The sequence below is a fragment of the Narcine bancroftii genome, chromosome 5 (assembly GCF_036971445.1).
Source record: "Narcine bancroftii isolate sNarBan1 chromosome 5, sNarBan1.hap1, whole genome shotgun sequence".
Taxonomy (NCBI): Eukaryota; Metazoa; Chordata; class Chondrichthyes; order Torpediniformes; family Narcinidae; genus Narcine; species Narcine bancroftii.
In genome coordinates, this window is record NC_091473.1 from 100,994,501 (window position 1) to 101,019,386 (window position 24,886).

At 41.8% G+C, this 24,886-nt stretch overlaps 1 protein-coding gene across 1 annotated transcript in view; it reads right to left on the bottom strand.

Annotated features, from left to right (window-relative positions):
* frem1b (Fras1 related extracellular matrix 1b) overlaps positions 1-24,886 on the bottom strand; it is a 213,661-nt gene that overhangs the window by 119,879 nt on the left and 68,896 nt on the right. Inside the window, exons 10-12 of the mRNA XM_069938520.1 lie at positions 23,878-24,020; positions 16,527-16,723; positions 8,366-8,456 (exon numbers count right to left, since the gene is read on the bottom strand). Coding sequence (XP_069794621.1) covers positions 8,366-8,456; positions 16,527-16,723; positions 23,878-24,020 — 431 coding nt within the window. The remainder of the gene's footprint in view (positions 1-8,365; positions 8,457-16,526; positions 16,724-23,877; positions 24,021-24,886) is intronic.

A 24,886-nucleotide genomic window follows, 5' to 3' on the forward strand; every position in this document is an offset into this window, starting at 1 on the left:
AATACTTCCCGGATCCTATGATTCAACTGTCCATATCATCCCTCTCCTACTGCCCTCATTAACTGACCAAATTATTTCAGTTCTGCCTTATCACATGAAAACCAGATCTCAGCCATTGGAGATATTTGTTTTATTCTGCCTCTTCCTCCTAACTTATTTTCGCTCCCCCCACCCCCCGTTCTGACAAAAAGTTATCGACCTGAAGCATTAATTCTGCAGATGCAGTCTGACCTGCTGGACAAAGCCAGAGTGAAGAAAAGGGTACCATTGCATTTTCACGAACAATACACAACATATTTGATGCTCTGCAACAAAACATTGTCATTGGGAGTTATGGGTTAAGCAACATTGTCTTGTTTAACACGTCTTTTCAGATGCTATGAAAATTCTCAGCTCTTGTGAGTCAGTAACACGTTGCAAGTGACAACTGTCCATCAGTCCAACAGCTGTTTCAAACATCCATTTTTTGCTTCCACTGAACATAAAAGCTCCTGCCCCTTTAGCACTCATTAAAGCATTGTGAGGTATGAACACCATTGAAAAATTACTGAGAACAAGTAATTAGAATCCAAGTAAGAAAGTCAAATGGCTGTACATTCTAGATTCCAAATTCATGACATTTTAGATATCAGAAATTTAAAAGCATAGCATGAAACATTTATGATGGTAATGGACTATTTGGCCTCTGGTCAGGTCCAAAGCTCCCTGCGCTGTTAGTTCAGCATTTTGTTCCCTGCCTTTTGATGCCCTACAATATTTCATTTCATGGTAGATGGCCATTTTGGTCCATGAACGCATGCCGCCCAATTACACCAAAATGACTTACAAGGAACTCAATATAACACCATAGATTAAGTTTTGAATTGAGATATATGGCTGGCATCCAGAACTAAATGATTCAGACCAATGTGTTCTTCACTGCCACAGGCAACAGGTGATAGGTATTGGAAATCTTGGCCACAAGATGAATTGCTGCATGGACATGGATGTGGGAGCATTGTTGTCAGAAGACTCCACAATGCACTTAAAATAAAATCAACCATTTTGTAAAAGTTTGCCACTCGGTAAACCCAGCGCATCTGAACTTCATGTAGCAAGTTCTAGTTTAGCTGAAGGTGTTTGACCTGAATCTACTGTTTCTTTTTTTAAACAAAATACAGCCTGATTTGCTATTTCCAGCATTTTCTTTTTTACTGCATGTGACAAGTGTTGTAGCTGATATATATACCATCAATTATGATGAAGTATCCTGAATACATTGTCATGGTCCTGTACTTACCTACATCAGGAGTGGTGCCATTTGCCATTGATGATGTAAGCAATGCGACATATGTGGGTAATAGCACGGATACGCGGGTGTGTAAGCGTCAGTATACAGGTGTAAAATCTCAGATACAGGAGTAGGAGAGTGAGAATGTCAGGATCACCCATGTAGCAGTGAGCCAGTGAGAAGGTCAGAGGAGTTTAGCTGGGTGGTGAAGAATGCAATGTTGTGTCTAGTGATTAATAAAAGAAAGTCGACTTCATGGTGTGCTGAAAGAAACGAGTGTGTGTATTCTTTATTTGTTTGTAAGCTATGGTAAATCAGTGCTGTTACAAGTGGCGACCCCGTGAGTTCACAGTACCTTCTAATTTAAAATGGATAATGTTGAGGATAAACTGCTTACAGGAGAAGATTGGATGGTCAAACTGAAGATTCCCCCTTTTTTATTAACAATGCCCCAGCATTGTTCACGATTCTTGAAGCTTGTCTCTTTGCCTTCAGTGTGACGAGTCAGAAGATGAAGAGCAGTTTAATTGTGAAGTGTCTTCCAGAGCAGCTTGCCTGTGAAGTGCAGGATGTCTTAGTGGATCCGGATGGTAATCTCCCATACGACATTGTCAAGGTGGCTATTCTGTGGCATACCCAGTCATCCAGGAGACTTGTATTCCCCAATTGCCAGCTGATGACAGCTTAGGCTAGATGTTGAGGAGGGGGTGCAGGCTAGCTGGAACAGACCCCGTTGAAGGCTCTTTTTGGAAACAGAGGTTCCTTCAATGTTTACCTCGTCATGTTCAAGAGCATTAGGTGAATGTCTTTTGAATGTCCCCCCTCAATCAGTTGGTGGATCATGCCGACCTTATTATTTACACGACCACCACTTCGAAGACAGAAGGATTGGTAACTTCCCTGAGTCAGAAGGAGCAAATGTAGCTGGAACAACTGCTTACTGTGCCTTGTGAAGTGTCATCACCATTTCCAGCAAAGATAGTATATGCATCATTTAGCAGAATCGGAGCAGAAAATAGCAGCGCTGACTATGCAGGACCAGGCTTTGGGCACGTAATGGAATTCCTTCCGACAACTTGGTTGGAATCGTGGTGGTCACAGATGTGATAGAGATGACAGACGGCGTGTTTGTTGGAAGCATCAGAGATTTGGTGCTGCTGCCTGGTCCTGCCAGCCACCTTCTACAAATGACAGCTGGGAAACGAGCTGGCCCAGCAGTAGAGGGAACTGCTGGTCATGGGCATGCCAGTCACTTTTTTTTTCCAAAGACTGTGTTCACTTTCTTGTCAATTCCAGTGCAGAGATTTCTATGGTCCCTCCAACCACAGAGGAACATAGATACCCCAATATGTCATCTGTTCTTTCAGCCACAAATGATTCTCACAATCAAATGTATGGCCATAGATCACTCACATTAGATTTTGGTCTCAAGAAACCTTTTTTGGTGGGTTTATATGGTTGCAATGTGGCAAATTCCATTTTTGAAGAGAATTTCTTGTCACATTTTTCACTGTTGGTGGATATGAAAAATCATTGTGTCAAGGACCACAGCTCCTGTATGCACTGAGCTGCATCTGTCATCTTTCATCGTCTGCCTGACGAGCCTTCAACTTGACTGCTGCCCTTTCCAAGCCTTGCTCAAGTGTTTCTCTTGTCTAGTTACCCCATTGTATCATCACACAGACATTAAACATACAATAATCCACCATATAGAAACTCTGGGTTCTCCAGTAGTAGCACGGTCTCATAGATTACCCTCAGACCGTCTTAAAACCACAAAAGGGGAATTCGACCACATGCAAGAGTTGGGCATAGTTTACCGATCTGACAGTTGCTGGGCTTCACCGTTGCATATGGTTCCAAAATAAAATCCTGGGGGTTGACGGCCTTGTGGTGATTATCATGTCCTGAGCAATTGCACCGTGCCTAACCAATATAACATTCCTAAATTTACAAGACTTTACAGCAAACCTCCACGGCAAACATGTATTTGCAAGTATGTGCTTACTATCTAGTTGAGCCTTCTGATGTCACGAAGACGGCAGTTATTACCCCTTTCGGCATGTTTGAGTTTCTACGAATGTCATTTGGTTGACTGAATGCAGCTCACACATTCCAATAGTTTATGGACCATGTACTCGCTGGCCAGAATATCACTGATATTCTGGTCACAAGCGTGGATGAAGAAAGATGAGCACAAGCGCCACCTTATCTCATTGTTACAGAGGCTTAGTGAGTTTGGCCTTGTGATCAATCCCAGTAAATATGTTTTTGGTGCCTGCTGATCTTATATTTTTGGAGTTATGCAAAATGGTACTTTGCCTGATTAATTGAAAGTGTGAGAGGTTTGAGAATTTCCTACACCCATTATGTTTCTCAGTTGCGATGGTTTTTTAGGGATGATGAATTTTTATCACTAATTTCTGCAGAATATCTATTCCCCTTACTGAACGACTAAAAGGATCCAATAAGTCTGTGTCCAAAAAGACATAAACTTTGGGAGATGATGTGAAAACTGTGCTTGTGAGTGCCATGATGCTTGTACATCAAAAGCCCAATGCCTTGCTCTCTCTTACCACGGATGTATCTGTCAGCGCTATGGGAGCAGTGTTAGAATGAGTCTGTGGGCATTTGGAACATCTGCCAAATTGTCCCTGGCTGAAGCAAATTATAATATGTTTGATCGAGAACTCTTGGTCATTTATCTTGCAGTGAAACATTTCTGCTTTTAATTGGAAGGTCTTTCACCATTTACACAGCCTTTGATGCGTACCAGAAGTACAAACACACATTTTTACTCACTCAGAGAGATTCAGCACTTGGAATTCATCTTACAATTTCCATCGGACATATGGCACAACCGAGGAAAAGCAAATGCTGTGTCCGACGTCCTGTCTAGGCGCAACTTTGATGCATATGACTACTGCCATCGAATTCACCGCCATGGCTTGTGCACAGCACACCGATCCAAATCTCATCGCTATTACTAGATCAATTCTGATCTCCATTTTCAAGTTGTGACACTGGATGAATTGGGTGAAAAGTTAGGCTGTGATTTTTTCACAGGAAGGTCTAGGCCTTTTGTGCTGGCGGCTATGAGGTGGGAGATTTTTGAGTCTCTTCACAATCTGTTGCATCCTGGTAGAAGAGCATGAATCAAACTAGTTATAAACATTTTACCTGGCCTCATGTTAAATGAGATGTTAGATTATGGGCAATGCTCTAAAGATTCCAGACACATGAAATCCAAGCTGGGGGTTTTGTTGTTCCGGATTCCTGTTTCCAGCACGTGCAGCTAGACTTGGTAGGCCAGCTTCTGTCACTTCAGAATATACTTAGTTGCTAATGTGTGAAGACCGGATGACCAGGTAGCAGGAGGCTATTCCTATCACTGACATCCCTGCAGAGAAGGTTTCTAGGGTTTTTACGGATTATTTTATTCCATCTTTCGGTGTTCTGGTCACTATCACAATGCATCGAGGGTCTCGGTTTGAGTCGCCGTTATTCTGAGTTTTCACTAATCTTCTGAGCATAACCCATATCTGCACTATGGATTACGATTCACAGGCCAATGGCCTCATTGAGCTTTTCCAATGACAATTGAATGCAGCATTAACAGCAGGTGGTGATGCATCCATGTGGAGTGAATGTTTGCCCATGGTTCTCCTTGGTGTGCATGCTGCTGTTAAGGCAAATCTTGGATGTTCAGTAGCAAAGCTAGTAAACGACCCTACATAACCTTGCTAGGCGAGTTTGTGAATCCAAGTCCAAGCACAAAGAATTGACTAGTTATGTTGATTGTCCTTCAGAAAGCATGAGATTACTTCGACATACACCTACACGACATGCGTCACCTGCAGTGCATGAGGTGAATGATCTATAATGTTGTACTCACGTGTTCTTTTGGCATGACACTGTTCGCAAACCACTTCAGCTTGTTTTCGATGATCCTTTTCAGGTCTTAAGACATCACCCGTGGTTTCCATCGACAAGTTGAAGCCGGCGTACATTGGCCATCCATGTTCTACATTGGAGTCAGAGTCAGAGGACCAGGTGTATCCTTTCCATTCGGACCATACATCATCTGTCTTCCACTATCAAACAAGGTCAGGCCGAACTATGGGGGCTGGTGGGGGGGGGGGGGGGGTGGTGGGGGGTGCCTGGCGTGGTTGTGTACTTACCTTCATCAGGAGTGGTGCTGGTCGCTACTGATGATGTCAGCAATGCGATGCCTCTGTCAGCAATGCGATGCCTCTGAGAAATAGCGTGCATGCACGGACGAGTGTGTTAAACCTCAGTATATGGGTGATGGATCTCAGTTGCAGGAGGAGGAGAGTCGAAGTGTTAGGATCACCTGTGTGTCAGTGAGCTAATTGTTGCAGACTTATATTATTTTTTGATCTGTATTTTTAGATATTATATTTTAGAGATCTATTGTGGGGGTTTTGAAACCCAGATGCAAAGGCACCTACATTTAGGGTTATAAAACCAGTGTCATTGCTCTCCGATGAAAGCCTGAAACAACGAATGTTTGGTAAGGACACCTGTTTAAACAAAAAGACATCTGGTCAAACAGGAGGACATTTTCCATATTTGAAATTTGTCAACGTGACCAGTATTCAAATTTTTAATTGATATCCTATTCTGTGAAGAAATGCCAGGGCATTTTCATACCACTATTACCAGTTCAGATCACACTTTCATTGTACATGCCATCTCAGAATTCAATGTAACCTCCATTAACTGTGATACTCTTCTGTATTTTAATACATTGCCAGCTCTTTGTTTTGAAGAGGTCATATTTATAATCTCCATAATTGGCCATTCTAGTTGTAGAGAAGCTACAAAACATCTTTCTAGCAAATGCAAGCATGAATGCACTAATAGGATAACCATGAGTGAAATCAAAGCTGCAAGGACGCAACACTTCAGAAAAACTGAAACATAAATCTACCCTTTCACAGATGTGCTTACGATTTACACCAACTTCTTGAATAACTTATGATTGTGTCTACTTGACACCTTATGCAATGATATAGTCGCTAACAGAATGTTTATAGATATTTCTCATGAAATCCCTCAAGAGATAATTAAAACTAAGCAATAGTTGACAGAGAAGATATAGTTTCCAGGAACACAAAATCAACATATACAACATTAAGCAAACACAAGGATTAATACAAATACTTGAGTAACCGAGTAGGCTACGGATTGATACTGGTGTTGATTTTTGTGAGATCAATTATCAATATCCATGCAAGCATGAGGAAGTTGTAAAGCAGCTTGAAAGCCCACTTGGAAAACACAGTAAATTCAGATCCATGGAGATGCACCCAGAAGAACCTTCTCACAATACCTGGTGTAATATGATAGATAAACTTAGCAAGGAAGTAGTTCCATGTCATATGCACCCAGAATATAATCTCCTTGAAGTCATCTCTATTGAACATCAGTCCAGTATCCCAAAGGATCTCTGCATCAAATGATTCACAATGATTCATATAAATTCATCATTCTTCACCCCAACACAGACACTCAAAACTCTATCCAATGTCTCTGATTCTGAAACAGATAGACTCAAATCAAAAAAGAAACTGAGAAGTCTTAGTGAATTCATATTCAGCAATGATTACTTATTATCCACTGCACAGAGGAAACCACCCTCACATCTGACGGACTTGATAACAACCAATATGAAGATGAAGAAAATCAGAATGTTTCCTTTAGTTAATATGTGGAAGGATGTTTTGGTTATGCTATGGTATTACATTTCCTTTTTTCTAAACACTGTGTATATTTCTTCTTTATTACTCTGTATGTATGACTTTATGCATGTCCAGTATCGGACTTCTGGCAAAAAAATTAAGGCAACCATTGTTCATACTGTGCTGAGGCGTGAGTCTGTATAAGCTGCATTGCAGCTTATATTGTCCAATCCCTGAAGGCAGCTTAACCCATCACATAAACCAACCTCCCATCTATGGACTCGCATATACCTCCTATTGTCCAGGAAAAGCTGCTGATATATTAAAAGACATCCTACTCCTGTTATACTCTCTCCCACCCTACCCCCTCTTCCATCGGGCAAATGATAGGTGTGCGTCAAAACACAAAACTCCAGATTCAATGGCAATTTCTTTCTTACTTTTATCAGAATATTAAATGGATCTCTCAGTGACAAACTATGATGCACGAACAGTTTTTAAATTATACTTTTCTCCATACATTACACTATTTAATTTATTGTAACACTACTCTATATTGTTCTTTGTTCTTATTGCACAGTAAGTTAACTTGCCTGGAGGGAACAGAAAACAAACTTTACTAGCCCATTTCAGAATACGTAACAAAAAGCAATTCATTTCATCATTCAGAATGTTGTCTGCACACATTCTCAGGCAACCTATACTGGTTCACCCAAGTCAGTGCATTGGCCGAGGAAGTGTACCAGCATCTCGATTTTCCTGGAAGCCTGAGGAAATTTGGCATGGCACTTGCATCCTTCAAGTTCCATAGATGCCCCATTGAGAGTATCCTGTAAGGATGCATCACAGTGTGGTATGGGAACTGCTTCATTGAAGACTGCAAAAACTTCATCTAAAACTGCTGTAAAGGGCAATAATAATGGTGACTCTTTGATGTCTTACAGCAGGCAAAGGAACATTTTGTATAGTATAAAATTTTCTGTATTATTACATGACAATAAAGGAATCTTGACCTTGAAAAACTGAAGAGAGTCGTGAACACAAATCCGTTCCCCTCCATCAACTCCAAAGAAAGTTTCCCGCTGCCTCGGAACAACAGCTAACATATTAAAAGACTCATCCCACTTCTGCCATACACTCTTCACCCTCCTCCAATCAGGAAGAAGATGCACGAGTGCAAGATCAATGCGTAACCCGTTTCAAGGAGAGTTTATTTGCTGCTGATCAAATCTCATATTCGCACAATTTTGCCTTGGCTCTGTACCAACCGATCTCTCTATATTGGATTTTTATGTGGGTTGACTAGCTGGAGTGCTCACAAAACAAAATTTCTCACTGTGCTTCAGTGTATGTGACAATGTACTTGAACTGAAATTAAACTTGAAGGTACCTGTGTAAAAGATTTCAGGACTGGAACAGAAGGATCCTTCTTCTTATTTTTTGTACTATCTACGAAAACAATTTTGCCCGCATCAGGTATTCTGTAATGGCAAATCAAAACAAAAACTCTGAACAACGTCAACTTCCTCCGCATTATAAGTGTACATTTCTTACATAGGGTGGCATGTGTAGTGATGTAATGTATTTAGCTGACTGCTTGCCATTGGTGACTGCTCCACCCGACTGGTAGAACAGATAGTGCAATTTATCCCACTGGTCAGTAGAGGTGGCTTCTTCTGTTAATAAAAACCTATACTATGATGCAACTCTGGTCCTTGCTTATGGCGTATCAGCATGTTAATCTAATTATGGATTCATTGCCCAGAAATTTAAATTATAAATCAGACACTAAAATACAAGGATATTTTTCCACTTTTGTGTTCAATGACAAAACTTTTCAAGAAATTGTTGCTCTTGGCAAAATTTTGCAAATCTTAGAATTCTTGGCATTGCCTTAATTTGGGGAACATGGTTGGTGTAGCAGTTAGTGCAATGCCTTTTTTGTGCCAGTGACTGGGAATGGGGTTTGTCTCCCATGCTGTCTGTGAGGAGTTTGCATGTTTTCCCCATGTCTGTGTGGATTCTCCCCATGTCTTCATGGATTTTCCCCAGGGGCTCTGCTTTCCTCCCATTTTGAAACGTTCCGGGGGTGTAGGCTAATTGGATGTAAAATTGGTCGGCACAGACTTATAGGCCAAAATAGCCTGTTACTGTGCTGTAAGTCTAAATGTAAATTTAATTTAAAATTAAAATTTAATTTGCTCTTTGTCTGTCCCAAGCTGGCATCTTACGTGAACTTGGCAGAATGTAACATAGCTATTGTAAAATGCTACTTCATTCATAATAATTTCAATGGTTGTTTTGGTTTTAAAAAAAGTGGAGGATCTCAGTCTGAAAGAGTGCAGTTGACAATAAGTAAAAGGATTTTTACTTATCCTAACATACTTTCTGAATCCAAATGATGAAAACAGGGAGGAACTGGGAATAGTGGAAATCATGAAATCATGTACATTTATTTACCTGGTATTTTATTTACCTGGTATTTTATTTACCTGGTATTATTATTTTGCGCAGGCCCGAGGACATGTCCACGTCCTCCCCCTCAAAAGATGCACACAAACTCAAGCTAGCATGCTGGAACATCAGAACCATGCTAGACAAGGCTGACAGCCACCGACCTGAACGTCGGTCTGCCCTCAACGCACATGAACTCCTCAGACTCAACATCGACATAGCCGCTCTCAGCGAAGTCTGCCTTGCAGATGTAGGCAGCCTCCAAGAACACGGCACGGGCTACACACTCTACTGGTCTGGCAAGCCTCGCTGAACGACACCTATCTGGTTTTGGCTTCATGGTCAAGAACTCCATTGCCTCCAAACTCAAAAACCTCCCGACAGGCCACTCTGACCGGATCATGTCCATGCGACTCCCCCTTCAAAACAAGCAACCCATCACTCTCATCAGTGTCTATGCTCCAACCCTTCAGGCGGAACCAGCAGAAAAGGTCAAGTTCTACACTGATCTGCGCAACCTCATCCAACGCACCCCTACAGCTGACAAGGTTGTCATCCTTGGTGACTTCAACGCTCGCGTCGGCAAAGACTCAGAAACCTGGCCAGGAATCCTTGGCAAGCATGGTGTCGGCAAGCGCAATGACAAAGGGCACCTCCTGTTGGAGCTCTGCGCAGAACAGTGGCTTGTCATTACAAACACCTTTTTCCAGCAGAGAGACAGCTTGAAGACTACCTGGATGCATCCTCGATCCAAACACTGGCACTTCCTGGACTACGTTCTGGTGCGAGGAAGAGACAAACGAGATGTGCTCCACACCAGGGTCATGCCCAGCGCAGAATGCCACACTGACCACCGGCTTGTTCACTGCAAGCTCAACCTTCACTTCAAGCCAATGTTCAAGAACAGTGGAGCCCCCAGAAAGTGGTTCAATGTTGGAAACTTGCAGTCAGATGAAGTGAGAGGAAACTTCCAGGCAAACCTCCAAGCAAAGCTCGAGGATGCAAACTGCCTCATGGACACATCTCCTGAAACCCTCTGGGATCAGCTGAAAACGGCCATACTGCAATCCACTGAAGAGGAACTGGGCTTCTCCTCCACAAAAAACAAGGACTGGTTTGACAAAAACAACAAGGAAATCCAGGAGCTGCTGGCAAAGAAGCGAGCTGCCCACCAGGCTCACCTTGCAAAGCCTTCCTGGCCAGAGAAAAAATGAGCCTTCCGTCTCGCATGCAGCCATCTTCAGCGCAAACTCCGGCAGATCCAAAATGAGTGGTGGACTAGCCTCGCCAAATGAACCCTGCTTAGTGCCGACATTGGCGACTTCAGGGGTTTTTATGAGACACTAAAGGCTGTGTATGGCCCCTCACCCCAAGTCCAAAGCCCTCTGCATAGCTCAGATGGCGAAGTCCTCCTCAGCGACAAGATCTCCATCCTCAATCGATGGTCAGAACACTTCCAATCTCTTTTCAGTGCCAACCGCTCAGTCCAAGAGTCCGCCATGCTCCAGCTCCCTCAACAACCCTTGAGTCTAGAGCTGGATGAGGTCCTTACCTGGGAAGAGACATATAAGGAAATTGAACAACTGAAAAGTGGAAAAGCAGCAGGTATGGATGGAATCCCCCCAGAGGTCTGGAAGGCTGGCAGCAAAACTCTGCATACCAAACTGCATGAGTTTTTCATGCTCTGCTGGGACCAAGGAAAGCTGCCTCAGGACCTTTGTGATGCCATCATCATCACCCTGTACAAAAACAAAGGCGAAAAATCAGACTGTTCAAACCACAAGGGAATTACGCTGCTCTCCATTGCAGGCAAAATCTTCGCTAGGATTCTCCTAAATAGAATAATACCTAGTGTCGCCGAAAATGTTCTCCCAGAATCACAGTGCGGCTTTCCACAAACAGAGGAACTACTGACATGGTCTTTGCCCTCAGACAGCTCCAAGAAAAGTGCAGAGAACAAAACAAAGGACTCTACATCACCTTTGTTGGCCTCACCAAAGCCTTCGACATTGTGAGCAGGAAAGGGCTTTGGCAAATACTAGAGTGCCTCAGATGCCCCCCCAAGTTCCTCAACATGGTTATCCAACTGCACAAAAACCAACAAGGTCAGGTCAGATACAGCAATGAGCTCTCCGAACCCTTCTCCATTGACAACAGCGTAAAGCGAGCTGCATCCTCACACCAACCTTCTTTACTATCTTCTTCAGCATGATGCTGAAACAAACCATGAAAGACCTCAATAACGAAGACGCTGTTTACATCCAATACCGCACGGATGGCAGTCTCTTGAATCTGAGGCGCCTGCGAGCTCATACCAAGACACAAGAGCAACTTGTCTGTGAACTACTCTTTGCAGAGGATGCCGCTTTAGTTGCCCATTCAGAGCCAGCTCTCCAGCGCATGACGTCTTGTTTTGCGGAAACTGCCAAAATGTTTGGCCTGGAAGTCAGCCTGAAGAAAACTGAGGTCCTCCATCAGCCAGCTCCCCACCATGACTACCAGCCCTCCCACATCTCCATTGGGCACACAAAACTCAAAACGGTCAACCAGCTTACCTACCTCGGCTGCACCATTTCATCAGATGCAAGGATCGACAACGAGATAGACAACAGACTCGCCAAAGCAAATAGCTTTGGAAGACTACACAGAAGAGTCTGGAAAAACAACCACCTGAAGAAACACACAAAGATCAGCGTGTACAGAGCCGTTGTCATACCCACGCTCCTGTTCAGCTCTGAGTCATGGGTCCTCTACCGGCATCACCTACGGCTCCTAGAATACTTCCATCACCGCTGTCTTCGCTCCATCCTCAACATTCATTGGAGTGACTTCATCACCAACAGTGAAGTACTCAAGCTGGCAGAGTCCACAAGCATCGAATCCACGCTGCTGAAGACCCAACTGCGCTGGGTGGATTACGTCTCCAGAATGGAGGACCATCGCCTTCCCAAGATCGTGTTATATGGCGAGCTCTCCACTGGCCACCGAGACAGAGGTGCACTAAAGAAGAGGTACAAGGACTGCTTAAAGAAATCTCTTGGTGCCTGCCACATTGACCACCGCCAGTGGGCTGATATCACCTCCAACCATGCATCTTGGTGCCTCACATTTCGGCGGGCAGCAACCTCCTTTGAAGAAGACCGCAGAGCCCACCTCACTGACAAAAGACAAAGGAGGAAAAACCCAACACTCAACCCCAACCAACCAATTTTCCCTTGCAACCGCTGCAACTGTGCCTGCCTGTCCTGCATTGGACTTGTCAGTCACCAATGAGCCTGCAGCAGACGTGGACATACCCCTCCGTAAGTCTTCGTCTGCGAAGCCAAGCCAAAGAAAAGATTATTATTTTATTTACCTGGTATTTTATTTACCTGGTATTATTATTTTATTTAACTGGTATTTTATTTATCTGGTATTTTAAGAATGATAAAGATCTTGAATTTGATGTGTTATTACATCTATCAATATGCATCCTTCATTTAACACCACAACTCCCATGTTAATATAACTCAAATAAACCATTTAAGAAACAAAGGCACAAACAAAATGGAAAAAGGATTGTGTAGATCTTATAAATACCTCCAGTCAGGTGATTCACATAACCTGTCTCTGAAGTAAAACATGAAAATCTGTAGACACTGTGGTTGAAATAAAAACACAATGCTGGAGAAATTTAGCATGTCAAACAGTGTCTTTTACATAGCAAAAGTAAAAATCTGTAACTGACGTTTTGGACTTGAACTCTTTATCAAGATAAGGAAAAATGTCAGCTGGCATCCAAATAAAAGAGTAGGGGGAAGTGTGTTCACAAGATCTTAAAGAAATCTTCACAATGGATGTCCAATCCTTTTATACCTTCATCCCCCATACAGGAGGTCTTAAAGAAATTCCCATCCCTGCACTGCTCGTTTCTACCTTCTACCCAAGATACACAAACCCAACTATTTGGGTAGACCCATTGTTTTCACTTGCTCTTGCCCCACCAAACTAATTTCATCTTACCTTGACTCTATCTTTTCTCTGCTGGCCCAATCCTTCCCCACCTACATCTATGATACCTCACATGCCTTCTATCCCTTCAATTATTTCAGGTTCCATGAACTGGACCACCACATCTTCATTATGGATGTCCAATCCATTTATACCTCCAACCCCCACACGAAGATCTGAAAGCATTTTGCTTCTTCCTGGACAAAAGATCTGATCAGTCACCATCTACCACCACCCTCCTCCACCTGGCAGAACTTGTTCTCACTCTAAACAACTCCTTTAACTCATCTCACTTTGTCCAAATCAGAAGAGTAACCATGGGTACACACATGGGTCCCAGCTACGTCTGCCTGTTTGTGGGCTTTGTGGAGCAATCCATGCTGCAAGCCTACACAGGTAAGACCCTCCATTATATTGATGACTACATCAGGGCTGCCTCATGCACCAGCAATGAGCTTGTGAACTTCATTCACTTCACGGCCAACTTCCACCCCGATCTCAAACTCAACTAGGTCCATCTCAAACAACACTCTCCTCTTCCTGGATATCTCTTTCTTCATCTCAGGAGACAAGCTTTCCACTGACATATATTACAAACCCTCTAACTTCTACAACTAACTTGACTATACTTCCTTACACCCTGTACCCTGCAAAGATTCTATTCCCTTCTCCCTATTTCTTGGTCTCTGCTGCATCTTTTCCAAGATGAGGTCTTTCAGTCCAGATCTTCTGAAATGTCTGCCCTCTCCTACAAACATGGCTTCCCCTCCACCACTATCAACTCAGCTCTCAGCCACATCTCCTCCAATTCTCGCTCATCTGCCCCCAGATGCAACAAACATAGAATCATAGAATCCCCACATCCTCACCAACTACCCCACCAGCCTCCCCATCCAACATGTTATCCTCTAGAATTTCCAGCATTTACCACAGGATCCTACCACCAGACACATCTTCCCCTCTCTGGCTTCTGTAGGAACTGTTCCCTCTGTGACTCCCTTGTGCATGCATCCTCCCACCAATTGCCTTCTAGCACTTTCCCCTGTGACTTCAGGAGGTGCCACACATGCCCACATCTCCTCCCTCACCACAATCAGAGGTCCCAAGCGGGCCTTTTAAGTGAAATAACACTTCATTTGTGTATTCACAGGATTGATTTACTGCATCCTGTGCTCCCTTTGTAGCCTGCTCTGCACTGGAGAGACTGGGCGCAGACTGGGAGATCGCTTTACTGAGCACCTTCATTCCATCCTCACCTTGACAGAGACCTCCCAGTAGACAACCATTTCAGTTCTGTGTCACCCTCCCATACTCATATATCTACCCATGGCCTTATGTACTATCCCATAAAGACCAGCTGTAAATTGGAGTAACAGCACCTGATTTTCTATTTGGGCACACTCCAGCCAGATGGCATTAACATTTACTTTTCCAGTTGTGCTAACCTGCTCTTCTCTCCCCCTTCCCTTCCTCCTTCCCCTTCCCTCTCTATTCACCCAGCCATCCCTACTTCCCTTGTTTGCTGCTATCCCCTCCCTCCCTTCTCCACCTATTACCTCCATGCCTCCCCCGCACTCTTTTATTTGGACGCCTGCCAACATTTTTCCACACCTTGAAGGGCTCAAGCCCGAAATGTCGGTTATGTATTTTCACCTTTGCTATATAAAGGATGCTATTTGGACATGTTGACTTTCTCCAGCTTTGTGCTTTTACCTATCTCTACTTTGTCACCATAGCCGAAGGGTGGCAATGGGGACGAGCTCCCACTGCTACACAAATGCTCTTCGTGACGTGTATCTCAAACAGATTCTGACAACCAAGTCCAACTCCTGGCCTTCATGCGTGGCATAGTTCTTATGCCTGGCAGAGCTGTTCTCACTGACAGGAGATGGGGCAAAGGTGGGACACTGGCAGCTTGAAACCAGTTGCTCCAGGCAGATGGGGGTTGTTAACTCATCTAGGAGAGGGAAAACACCAATTTCAAACCTCTGCTGCCTTGTGGCTATACCCACTCAAGGGAAAAGCTTTTGGACTAAACCCGAAGTAAAAATCTGGAGTTGGAGTCCCAAAGACGGCTGACTGCTATACCCAGCACCATCTCCTCTGATGCTGCTGGCACCAAACTGTATTGACTTTCATCATTCCTTTGAACCTGTCATTGATATGGAGGGGGGAGCACTGCATGGGCAACAGACGGCTCTCCATATCAACTCTGCCCTGGCCTGTGCCCTGCAGAGGGCACAGTCGACACTGATCAACAAGCCAGTGACTATCAGAGGTGTAGAACCACAACCACTGGAGGAGGCCACTTTATTGTGGTACGTTTTATCACCCTGAATTTTGTTCATAAATTACAATTGGCACTACTCAGGTGAAGTTTGGAAAACACATTGTACTGGAGGTAGGGCCTCCTGGAATTCACTATAGCCTTGGATAGCCCTATTGCACAGCATTCCATAAATTACATGGAGTATCTGGAAACTCAACTGAAGCACAAGGACACCAGCTGTATGTTTTGAAAAGTTTTGAATTAAATTTTAAGAAAAATTAGTGAAAGAACTTCTTGTAGGTAATAATCCAACCTGAACATTATTTGGCATGATTTCTAAAAGTCCTTTGGGGCTATTTAAAATCAATTTATTCACAGAATGACTCAAAATGCTTAGACACAAGAAACTACAGATGTAGGAATCTGGAGCAAAAAGCAATCTACTGGGTTGAAGAGCATCAGTGGGCAGGTGAGTAATTGTCAATGTTGTGGCTGAATGCTCTTCATCGAAACATGAAATGCTTGTTTTTCTTGTGTCCCCATTTTCTACTGATTAATCAATCTGCACCATGTAACCACATTTAAATCTGTCATGATATATTTTTTAAACCAAATTATTGGGAGGAACCTTGAATGGCGGTAAGGGCAAAGTACATGTCAAAATCAGTGCAATTTAGGGAGGTCAAGACTCTTGATTGCACTCCATAAATCCAGCCCCATTAAAAAAAACCCAGGAGATCAAAACTTCTCTTTACCACTGTTAAATGCATCCACAATGTCACTCAAGGAAAGGAAGAAATTTTAAGCAATAAACTGAATACAAAAACAGAAAAGTTACCTTTGCTGAGTTGGAGAGAAACACGGTTTAGTTATTAGAAACATCAATTCATTCTCAGGGGACTCGGTGTCTGTGAAGTGAAGGTGATTCTTGGTGATGTATGTAATTTCTGTTTCTTTCACTACCAAGTAACGTTTTGCACCATCAATTTCTTTTGGCAACTGGTCCTTCACTGAAGTTATATGAATTATCACCACCTGGAAAATAAGAAAGATGACAATGTAAGGTTGACATTGCTTTGTGGGAAAGTAATCATAGAAAATCCCCCCCAACATCAAATGATATTTGGCTCTATAGCACCAAGTGTTTGTGTGCCAATTACTGAATTACTGTGCGATTCAAGTAAACAGATTGAGAGCAGAATTTACACAAATCTCTTCTGTCCAGAAGAACATTAGTACATATAAAGCATATGAACTCTGGAAGTGTGCAGAGCAGACAGATTGCAATAACAATGTGTAGTGATGACTTGCTGGTAACTAGAGATCTGTGAGTCTAACATCAGTGGAGGGGAAAATATTAGAAAAAAATTCTGAGGAAGGGGATTTACGATTGATGTGTTGGGGAAATGGCTTGGAAAATGGTTGATAGGTTTAATGCAGTTAAATGTGAGATAGTGAAATTTGGGAACATTAATGAGGCATGGATATGTACCACTAAAGGAAGGGTGCATATATGAACTGAGGGATCTTGGAGCACGTCCAGAGATAGTCGAAGGTGGCAGTCCACTGCTAAGAAGGCATATAGGATATTAGTTGGCTACGGAGATTATATTCCCTCTATAAAATCTTAGTCATACCACAGGTGGACACACTGTGTGCAGTTCTGGATGCCAAGGCATGGGAAGGATGGGATAGTGTTGGAGAGGATGCAAAAGAGATTCAGCAGGATGTTGCCTGGGAAGGAACAGCTCAGAGAATCCAGGTCTATTTTAGAGGGGACATGAGTGAGGAATATAAAACATTGATGGATGTAGATAGAATAAACTCCAGGAAACTTTTCCCATGTCAGAGACAGATAAAACCAGAGGTCAAGATTGCCAACCTCTGAGCAGATCATTGATGTAGTTAAATAATATTTCTATGCCTGAGCTACACTGCAGTATCCAAACCAGGTACCATTATCATGGTTATGGCTGTACTATGGGATACCCTTTCTGGGGAAGAGTTTGATGAGCCCTACAACCCTTTACATTGTTTCTACTTTGCTTTGCTGGTTGTTCAGAATTAAAGACAAGATCATCGTCATTTGAACCATGACAAAAAAAAGCATCCAATTAATAAATAATCACCTTTGAGAATTGCCTTGGTTAAAAAAAAACATAAAACAAGGAGCAGAAAGATTTGAGCCTAGTCTGCCATTCATCAAGAACATAGCTGGTCTTTTAATCCAGCACCATTTTCCCGCACTATCCTCATGTCCCTTTTTTAATATTCAAACATCAATCAATTTGTTGTGAATGAACACAGTGACTGAACCTCCACAGCACTAAGAAGAGATCTCTAAAAAAAAATCACCACACTCCAATTTGGAATAGTCGATTTTCAATACCAGCGACGAGATTTAGATATTTGAGAATGAAGTGAAACAAGTGAATATTAATCCTGATTGATGGATAATGTTGGCCAATAAATAGAAGCATGAAAATCTAGTGATGCAGTTAGAAGCTCTGAAAGGTTCACTGACCTTGACCCAGCATGTGAGGTCAATTAATTTCTTGCAACATCAATGTTCTAAGGTTGTGCTTCGGGTCTTCCCTTTAACAGCTCCCCTCTCCTGCTGCTGTTTTAGTCTGTGCCTGGGAGGTTCTCCTTGCACCCTGCAGGTTCAAGGCCTCACTCCTCTACTTTTGCATATAAAGGTCTTCAGTGCTACATTAAAGCCTTGGTTGTTGATCCTGCTAATATTCAGCCACAGCAAATTGTCCAAAGTTTGGAAATGAATTCTGTCACTGGCTCCAACCACATAGTATGTCCACTTCTATTTTAGGGACAGCTTTTAATCAGCTTCACCCAGTTTGAACTGATATTGCACCAAATAAAATCTACTGACATCCTTCTTTGGCTTGGCTTCGCGGACGAAGATTTATGGAGGGGGTAAATGTCCACGTCAGCTGCAGGCACATTTGTGGCTGACAAGTCCGATGCGGGACAGGCAGACACGGTTGCAGCGGTTGCAGGGGAAAATTGATGGGTTGGGGTTGGGTGTTGGGTTTTTCCTCCTTTGCCTTTTGTCAGTGAGGTGGGCTCTGCGGTCTTCTTCAAAGGAGGTTGCTGCCCGCCAAACTGTGAGGCGCCAAGATGCACGGTTTGAGGCGAGATCAGCCCACTGGCGGTGGTCAATGTGGCAGGCACCAAGAGATTTCTTTAGGCAGTCCTTGTACCTTTTCTTTGGTGCACCTCTGTCACGGTGGCCAGTGGAGAGCTCGCCATATAACACGATCTTGGGAAGGCGATGGTCCTCCATTCTGGAGACGTGATCCACCCAGCGCAGCTGGATCTTCAGCAGCGTGGACTCGATGCTTTCGACCTCTGCCATCTCGAGTACTTCGACGTTAGGGATGAAAGCGCTCCAATGAATGTTGAGGATGGAGCGGAGACAACGCTGGTGGAAACGTTCTAGGAGCCGTAGGTGATGCCGGTAGAGGACCCATGATTCGGAGCCGAACAGGAGTTGACATGCTCTGGCTTTAAATGGCATGATTAAGATTTTGGCTGCTCATCGAAATCACGACATTAATCAGGCAGGATAAATTCAGTGTTGTGTACTCCATAGAAAAAAACGAATAATTCTTGTGAGAATGCATTTGGTGCAACAGTTAATCAAGGACACTTCTGCATTCTTTCTTTACTGTGCCCACATGATAAAATTGATTGTATTGAAGGTCACAGCATTTCACAATCCCCTGTTCATTGCATTCATGCTACCAAACTGATAATAAAAGGAGAAACAAAGTCTTAGAGAGGCAGGAAAATTAAATGCCAAAGAAAATAATCGGAATTCAAGGAACTTCTTCACTAAATTGGTGTTCAGGCTGCTCAGCAATTGCTGCATTTCTCTACTATTAGCTAACTACATGGCAAATTAGGTTACCTACGTATTTCAGCAGAATTGATGGTCAGTTTATATTAATAAATTCACGTAAACTTCATTAAGCCTGTAGATTAGTCCAAAGTCTCTTTCCCAGTTCTGACAAGAGGTCTTAATTCTTTTTCTCTTGCCTGACCTGTTGAGTGATTCAAGAACTTTCTGTTTTTTAATCATCCAGGTATAAGTGTTCAGGGCACCAACATTTAATAATAAAGTGGAAGGAGCTAAATTGAGTTTTGTACTGTCTATATTTTAGTATTGTACAAAAAAAAAGAACTGGGATACAAACAGAAGTATGCAAGGTGGCATTCCGGTGGAAGAAATTTCACAGATAGACCTAATAAATGCCAACTAAACACAGAGAAAACATTGCAACTTCAGTCAGTCTCATCCTGAATTCTTGACAGGACCACTCCTCCTGAACTCCACGAAGCATTTTGCATCTTCCTAACTTCAGTAATGAGGCATCTTCATTTCACATCTACTGAGTGCCTGCTGCACAAGTGGAATATGAATGAATACCAGAACCTGTGGCTATCAAGAGACCCTTTTCTACTGGCATTCCAGTTAATTTGCTGCGCAGTGTCCCTGAGATAGGAAACCCTTGGTGCCATTTCCACTGGGACACTAATTGTTTTTCCATTGAACATACTCATACCCAGAGATCTGAGTGCTCTACCTTCAACTGGAAAGGGGTGACTTTCTGCTATCCATTTTCCACTGGTTTTATCAGCACATGGGCGTCAGGAAAAGCCGGAGATATGAGTAGGCTAAAAGTTGGTTAATTCCTGGCCTGAAATGACATCATTTGACAGCGGCATTTAGACAATGTTCATTTTCTACTGGTCCCTGTCTGAGTAAATTCCCAGTTAATTCCTGGGACAGAGTGCCAGTGGAAAAGGGGCTACATTGAATACATTTCTTAATTTTGCTGCTGTCCTCTTCATGGCTTTTGCTGCTTCTCCCAGTTGCTGCAAATCAAAAATGTCACTTTGGTTCTTGATGCAGAGAAATGATTTTCACTGCAGATTTCAGTGTGTCATACATACAGCCTTGATGAGCAAGTCTCTTTCTGCACAAGCTCCAGGGGACATTATCCACAAGTCTTACCAACAAACTCAATCACACTTTCCTACTCAAGAAGTGTCCGAACCTCTTTCTTTTCTTTAAAAACGATCGTTTGGCTGACACCACACAAATTGCATTGCATGACTGTGACAGTACAGATTCTATCACCAATGTGTTTATGTACATATGTACAGATGGTAGTGTAGGATGACTGTGATTGGCTGAGAGTGTAGCCACACCTACTGGCAGGTCTTAAAGGATTGCTCCTAGCCAGACCAGGTCATTCTGGACTTGTGATATGCTCCAATCTTTTAGTTAATAAAAGCCTTGGTTTGGATCAACGTCTTTGGTTCTTTCGACGCGTACTACACTGACATGCATCTTAGCCCTCCTATGAGGAGGACTGTGGTTATAGAATGGGCAATTGAAGGCTTCTGACTGATAAATGATTGCAGATGTTTCAAACTCTGGGCCTAGATAACCTTATCTTAGACTGTGTCACTCTGGTCTAGACATCTAGCAAGGATGCTGCTTGAAAGATGCAGAAATTCTGTCATCCAAAGATAGCAAGTCTGTGCTCCAAGGAGATAGTTTCTCTTCTGTGGCAACTAAGGGGTAAGAAAGATCCAAGGCAAACAACTCAAATATAAGTATTGTGAGATTTTATTTGTTTGACTGAAAATGGTTTTAGAGTTTAAGGTACGATATATACTTACATGAAAAACTGCTGCATAAGGAAGAATTTATATTGCTTGTTAGAATATAAAGGCAGCACAAATAATCAGAAAAAAAAGGCAACTGTGTTGAAGAACAGACGACATTCAATAATGATAGAGGTAACTTTCAGCTATGAGACCTAGATGCCAAATTTACTGACATTAAACTGAAATGTTTTCTACATTTCTCGCTCCATACTGTCTGATTTATGGGAGTCTATTCAGAATTTCATGTTCTTCATTCATATTTGCAAGCAGCCTAATTTTCATTTCACTTAAATCAATGGGTCATAATCAGGTGAGTTCTATGAAATATTCCTCAAAGGTCGAGTTTGAAAATTGCCTCCTTTGTGCCTGGCCCAGCTTACAACATGATAATAAAATGCAATATGGCTGAATGGTTCAGTTTGCATCAATTACACTAGACAACATTTTTTTTTCCAAAAGGTTTGAAATGCTTTCAAGATGGGCACAATGATAATTTCAGATTTTCTGTATAACGTAGGAAGTTGGAGAGGCATTGATTAACTTTTACTGAATTTAGCAATTGCTTAATCACATAATGATGCTGACATCAAGGTCACGGGTTGATTGCACATGTTGCACAACCATTGTGAGGAGCCCAGGTTTGTCTTGGTCACCAATTTTACAACTGAAGAACAACTCATAGGCTTTCTTAATAAGTGCAGTCATGCTGCACATACACGCCACAAATACATATCACAGCTGTTGCAACACTGACAAGACATTTATGGTGTACTGAATCTTCCCAGAACAATAAATTTGTTAAGTACATTCATGATGCTATTGCCTAAAGAACATGTGCATCAACATCCATTCAATCTATAGCAATGTGATGCATAGAATCTGTAACCATCAGCTGCTTTTATAGCTTGTTTGCATCTATCCTGACTCAACATGCCCAGGCCTAAGACAACATTTAAATTTAAATTTTAAATTTAGACATACAGCACAGTAACTGGCCATTTTGGCCCATAAGTCAATGCTACTCAATTTACACCCCATTAACCTATACCCTGGTACGTTTTTGAATGGTGGGAGGAAACCAGAGCCCTGAGAGAAAACCCAGGCAGACCTAGGGAGAACGTACAAACTCCTTACAGACAGTGTAGGATTCAAACCCCGGATTGGTCTCAATCACTGACGCTGTAAAGGTGTTGTGCTAACAACTACGCCAACAGTGTCACCCCAAATATATATATATATATATATATATATATGTATTCTATAGCATGCTCAAGCATGCTTGGACTGACGAAAACAGCTTGCTTTGTGGGCAATATACTAATAGACTTAAAATATGATAGGAAATCACAAAATAGGTTTTATCTAAAATAAAGGTACAGGATATGAACATTTTAAAGTGATTTTTGTGATCAGCAGTCCAAAATCCATAAAATACACCCACATTGTCCAGTATATATCACCCAGTTTGGCATTAATTTTGCTCTCTTACTCATTTTGCAATGAGCTGAAACTACAGTGTTGCCTTCCAATATTAAAAAAAGCTCAAGACAAAAGAAATGCTATAATGCAAAATAGTATTACTCTAAATCACTGAACCTAAGAAAATATCTAAAGACAAAAAAGTAGTGAGTATATTTAAAATGTGTTCAGAAGTAGCAGAGAAATTCTTCTTGCTATATTATTGAATCACAGAAGGTAATTCTATAATATTCTGCATCCTGTACTGAGTTTCATTCAACAGGACCCCAAGGTACAGAACAAGCATGACACTCTTAACTGATTTTTTTTGTGTGGACGACAGCTCTGTACTGGGAACGGAACCTTGCAGAATTTTCCATCTTTTGATTAGTAAAAATTTGTCTTGTGATCTTCTCTTGTGCCCTAACTGTAGTCTACATCTTCAACCCAGACCTGGCCAAAGACTTTCACCAGTCAACAAGCCTGTATTGGTTCCACCTGTTAAACTTTAACGTGGATGTTTACTCATGATTTTTTGAAAGGGATGTATTGTTCTCTGTATTGACAGATAGTAAAAATATTCTATTCATTTTGATCTTGATAACAGGAACTTTGGTGATTTGTCCAGCGTTTGCGGCAAATAATCTGAAATATTTGTTGTTTAGAATTGGTATTTTTATTAGTTATTAGTATTTTCATTTAAAATAATATTAATTCCAACAACCACTGAGATGATATATTTTAATATATTTAGCCTCTTTTACCCTCTAAGTCATCCATTTTCAATGGGCGCACCAGCACACTTAAGTAAAAACCTTGTTTTCTTTTCACTTCATATAACACAAATATTTGTTTATAGTTTTTATGTAGTTGGTCAGTGAGAGGAATGGAAGAAATCAAAACTTGACTGCTTCACAGGGAAGGGGGCCCATAAACTATGAGCAGAGTCCTAAGGGGGCCACAGCAAATAAAAGGGTGAGAATGGCTGCTCGAAAGAAGAGATGCCTCATTTAATCGATCATCATTCTTACCTGGAGGTCAGAAAAGTTGGGGGGTTCATGACTATCAGACAGTACGAACTCAAATGAATCCTCAAAGATCTCACTTCCAAAATGATGGTAATAAATCAGACCGTGGAATAGATCTTGCTGCAGAAAACTATTTATGGGATGACCTATGAATATGAACAAAAATAATCAGTGAAAGATATATTTCTTTCATCTTTAAAAATAATATTTATACAGATGAACTTGGAGAAGTACAGATAAAAGTAGCTTTTATTTTATCTTACTCTAAGCCTTATTGGGGCAGATGGAATATCTAGATGGTGTTAGTTTCCAGATTAATTTTCCATCAAAAACAACCTCTTTCTGACTCAAGCAAAATGTCTTTTTCATTCCAATATTTGTTTAGTTCATTTGGCCTCTGGATCTGTGGAATTTTTCTGAAATTGCATCCTTTTAGGATTTTTTCTCACTAATTCTGGTACTATTGGACCCTTACACCTCAAAAATGAACAGGTAAGGACACATTCTGCACGTTCCATAAATGAGAATACATATAGGTACTTTGTATGTCATGTCAACCAAAGATTGTTCTGCAATATCTGTTGACTTCCTCTCATAACATTTTGATAACTCTGTGGAAACACAAGCTCATAAAATCTAACTTGATTACAAGTGGAATTGTTTAAAAATCCAATAGATAACATCAAATTGATTACATTTGTGATGAACGGTGCTTGTTCTGCAGAATTAAATATCAGTGTCATCTGAGCACCTTTCTTCCTGAAGTGGTCATAAAATATTAAATATATTATTTATCAAACACTTTTAGAATGCTCTAACATATAGTTCACAGAATTACATTTCACAAAGCCCACCTTTCTTCATTCGACAATTCCATTTTAATTTCTATCCCAATAATATTTTCTTGAGAAGGTTTTCATGAAGATTTCAGTTTTTAAAAAAAAAAAATGCTGCTTACAAACTTACAAACTTAGCTGAATTACAATGGTTAGCAGCAAACAAATAACCTATT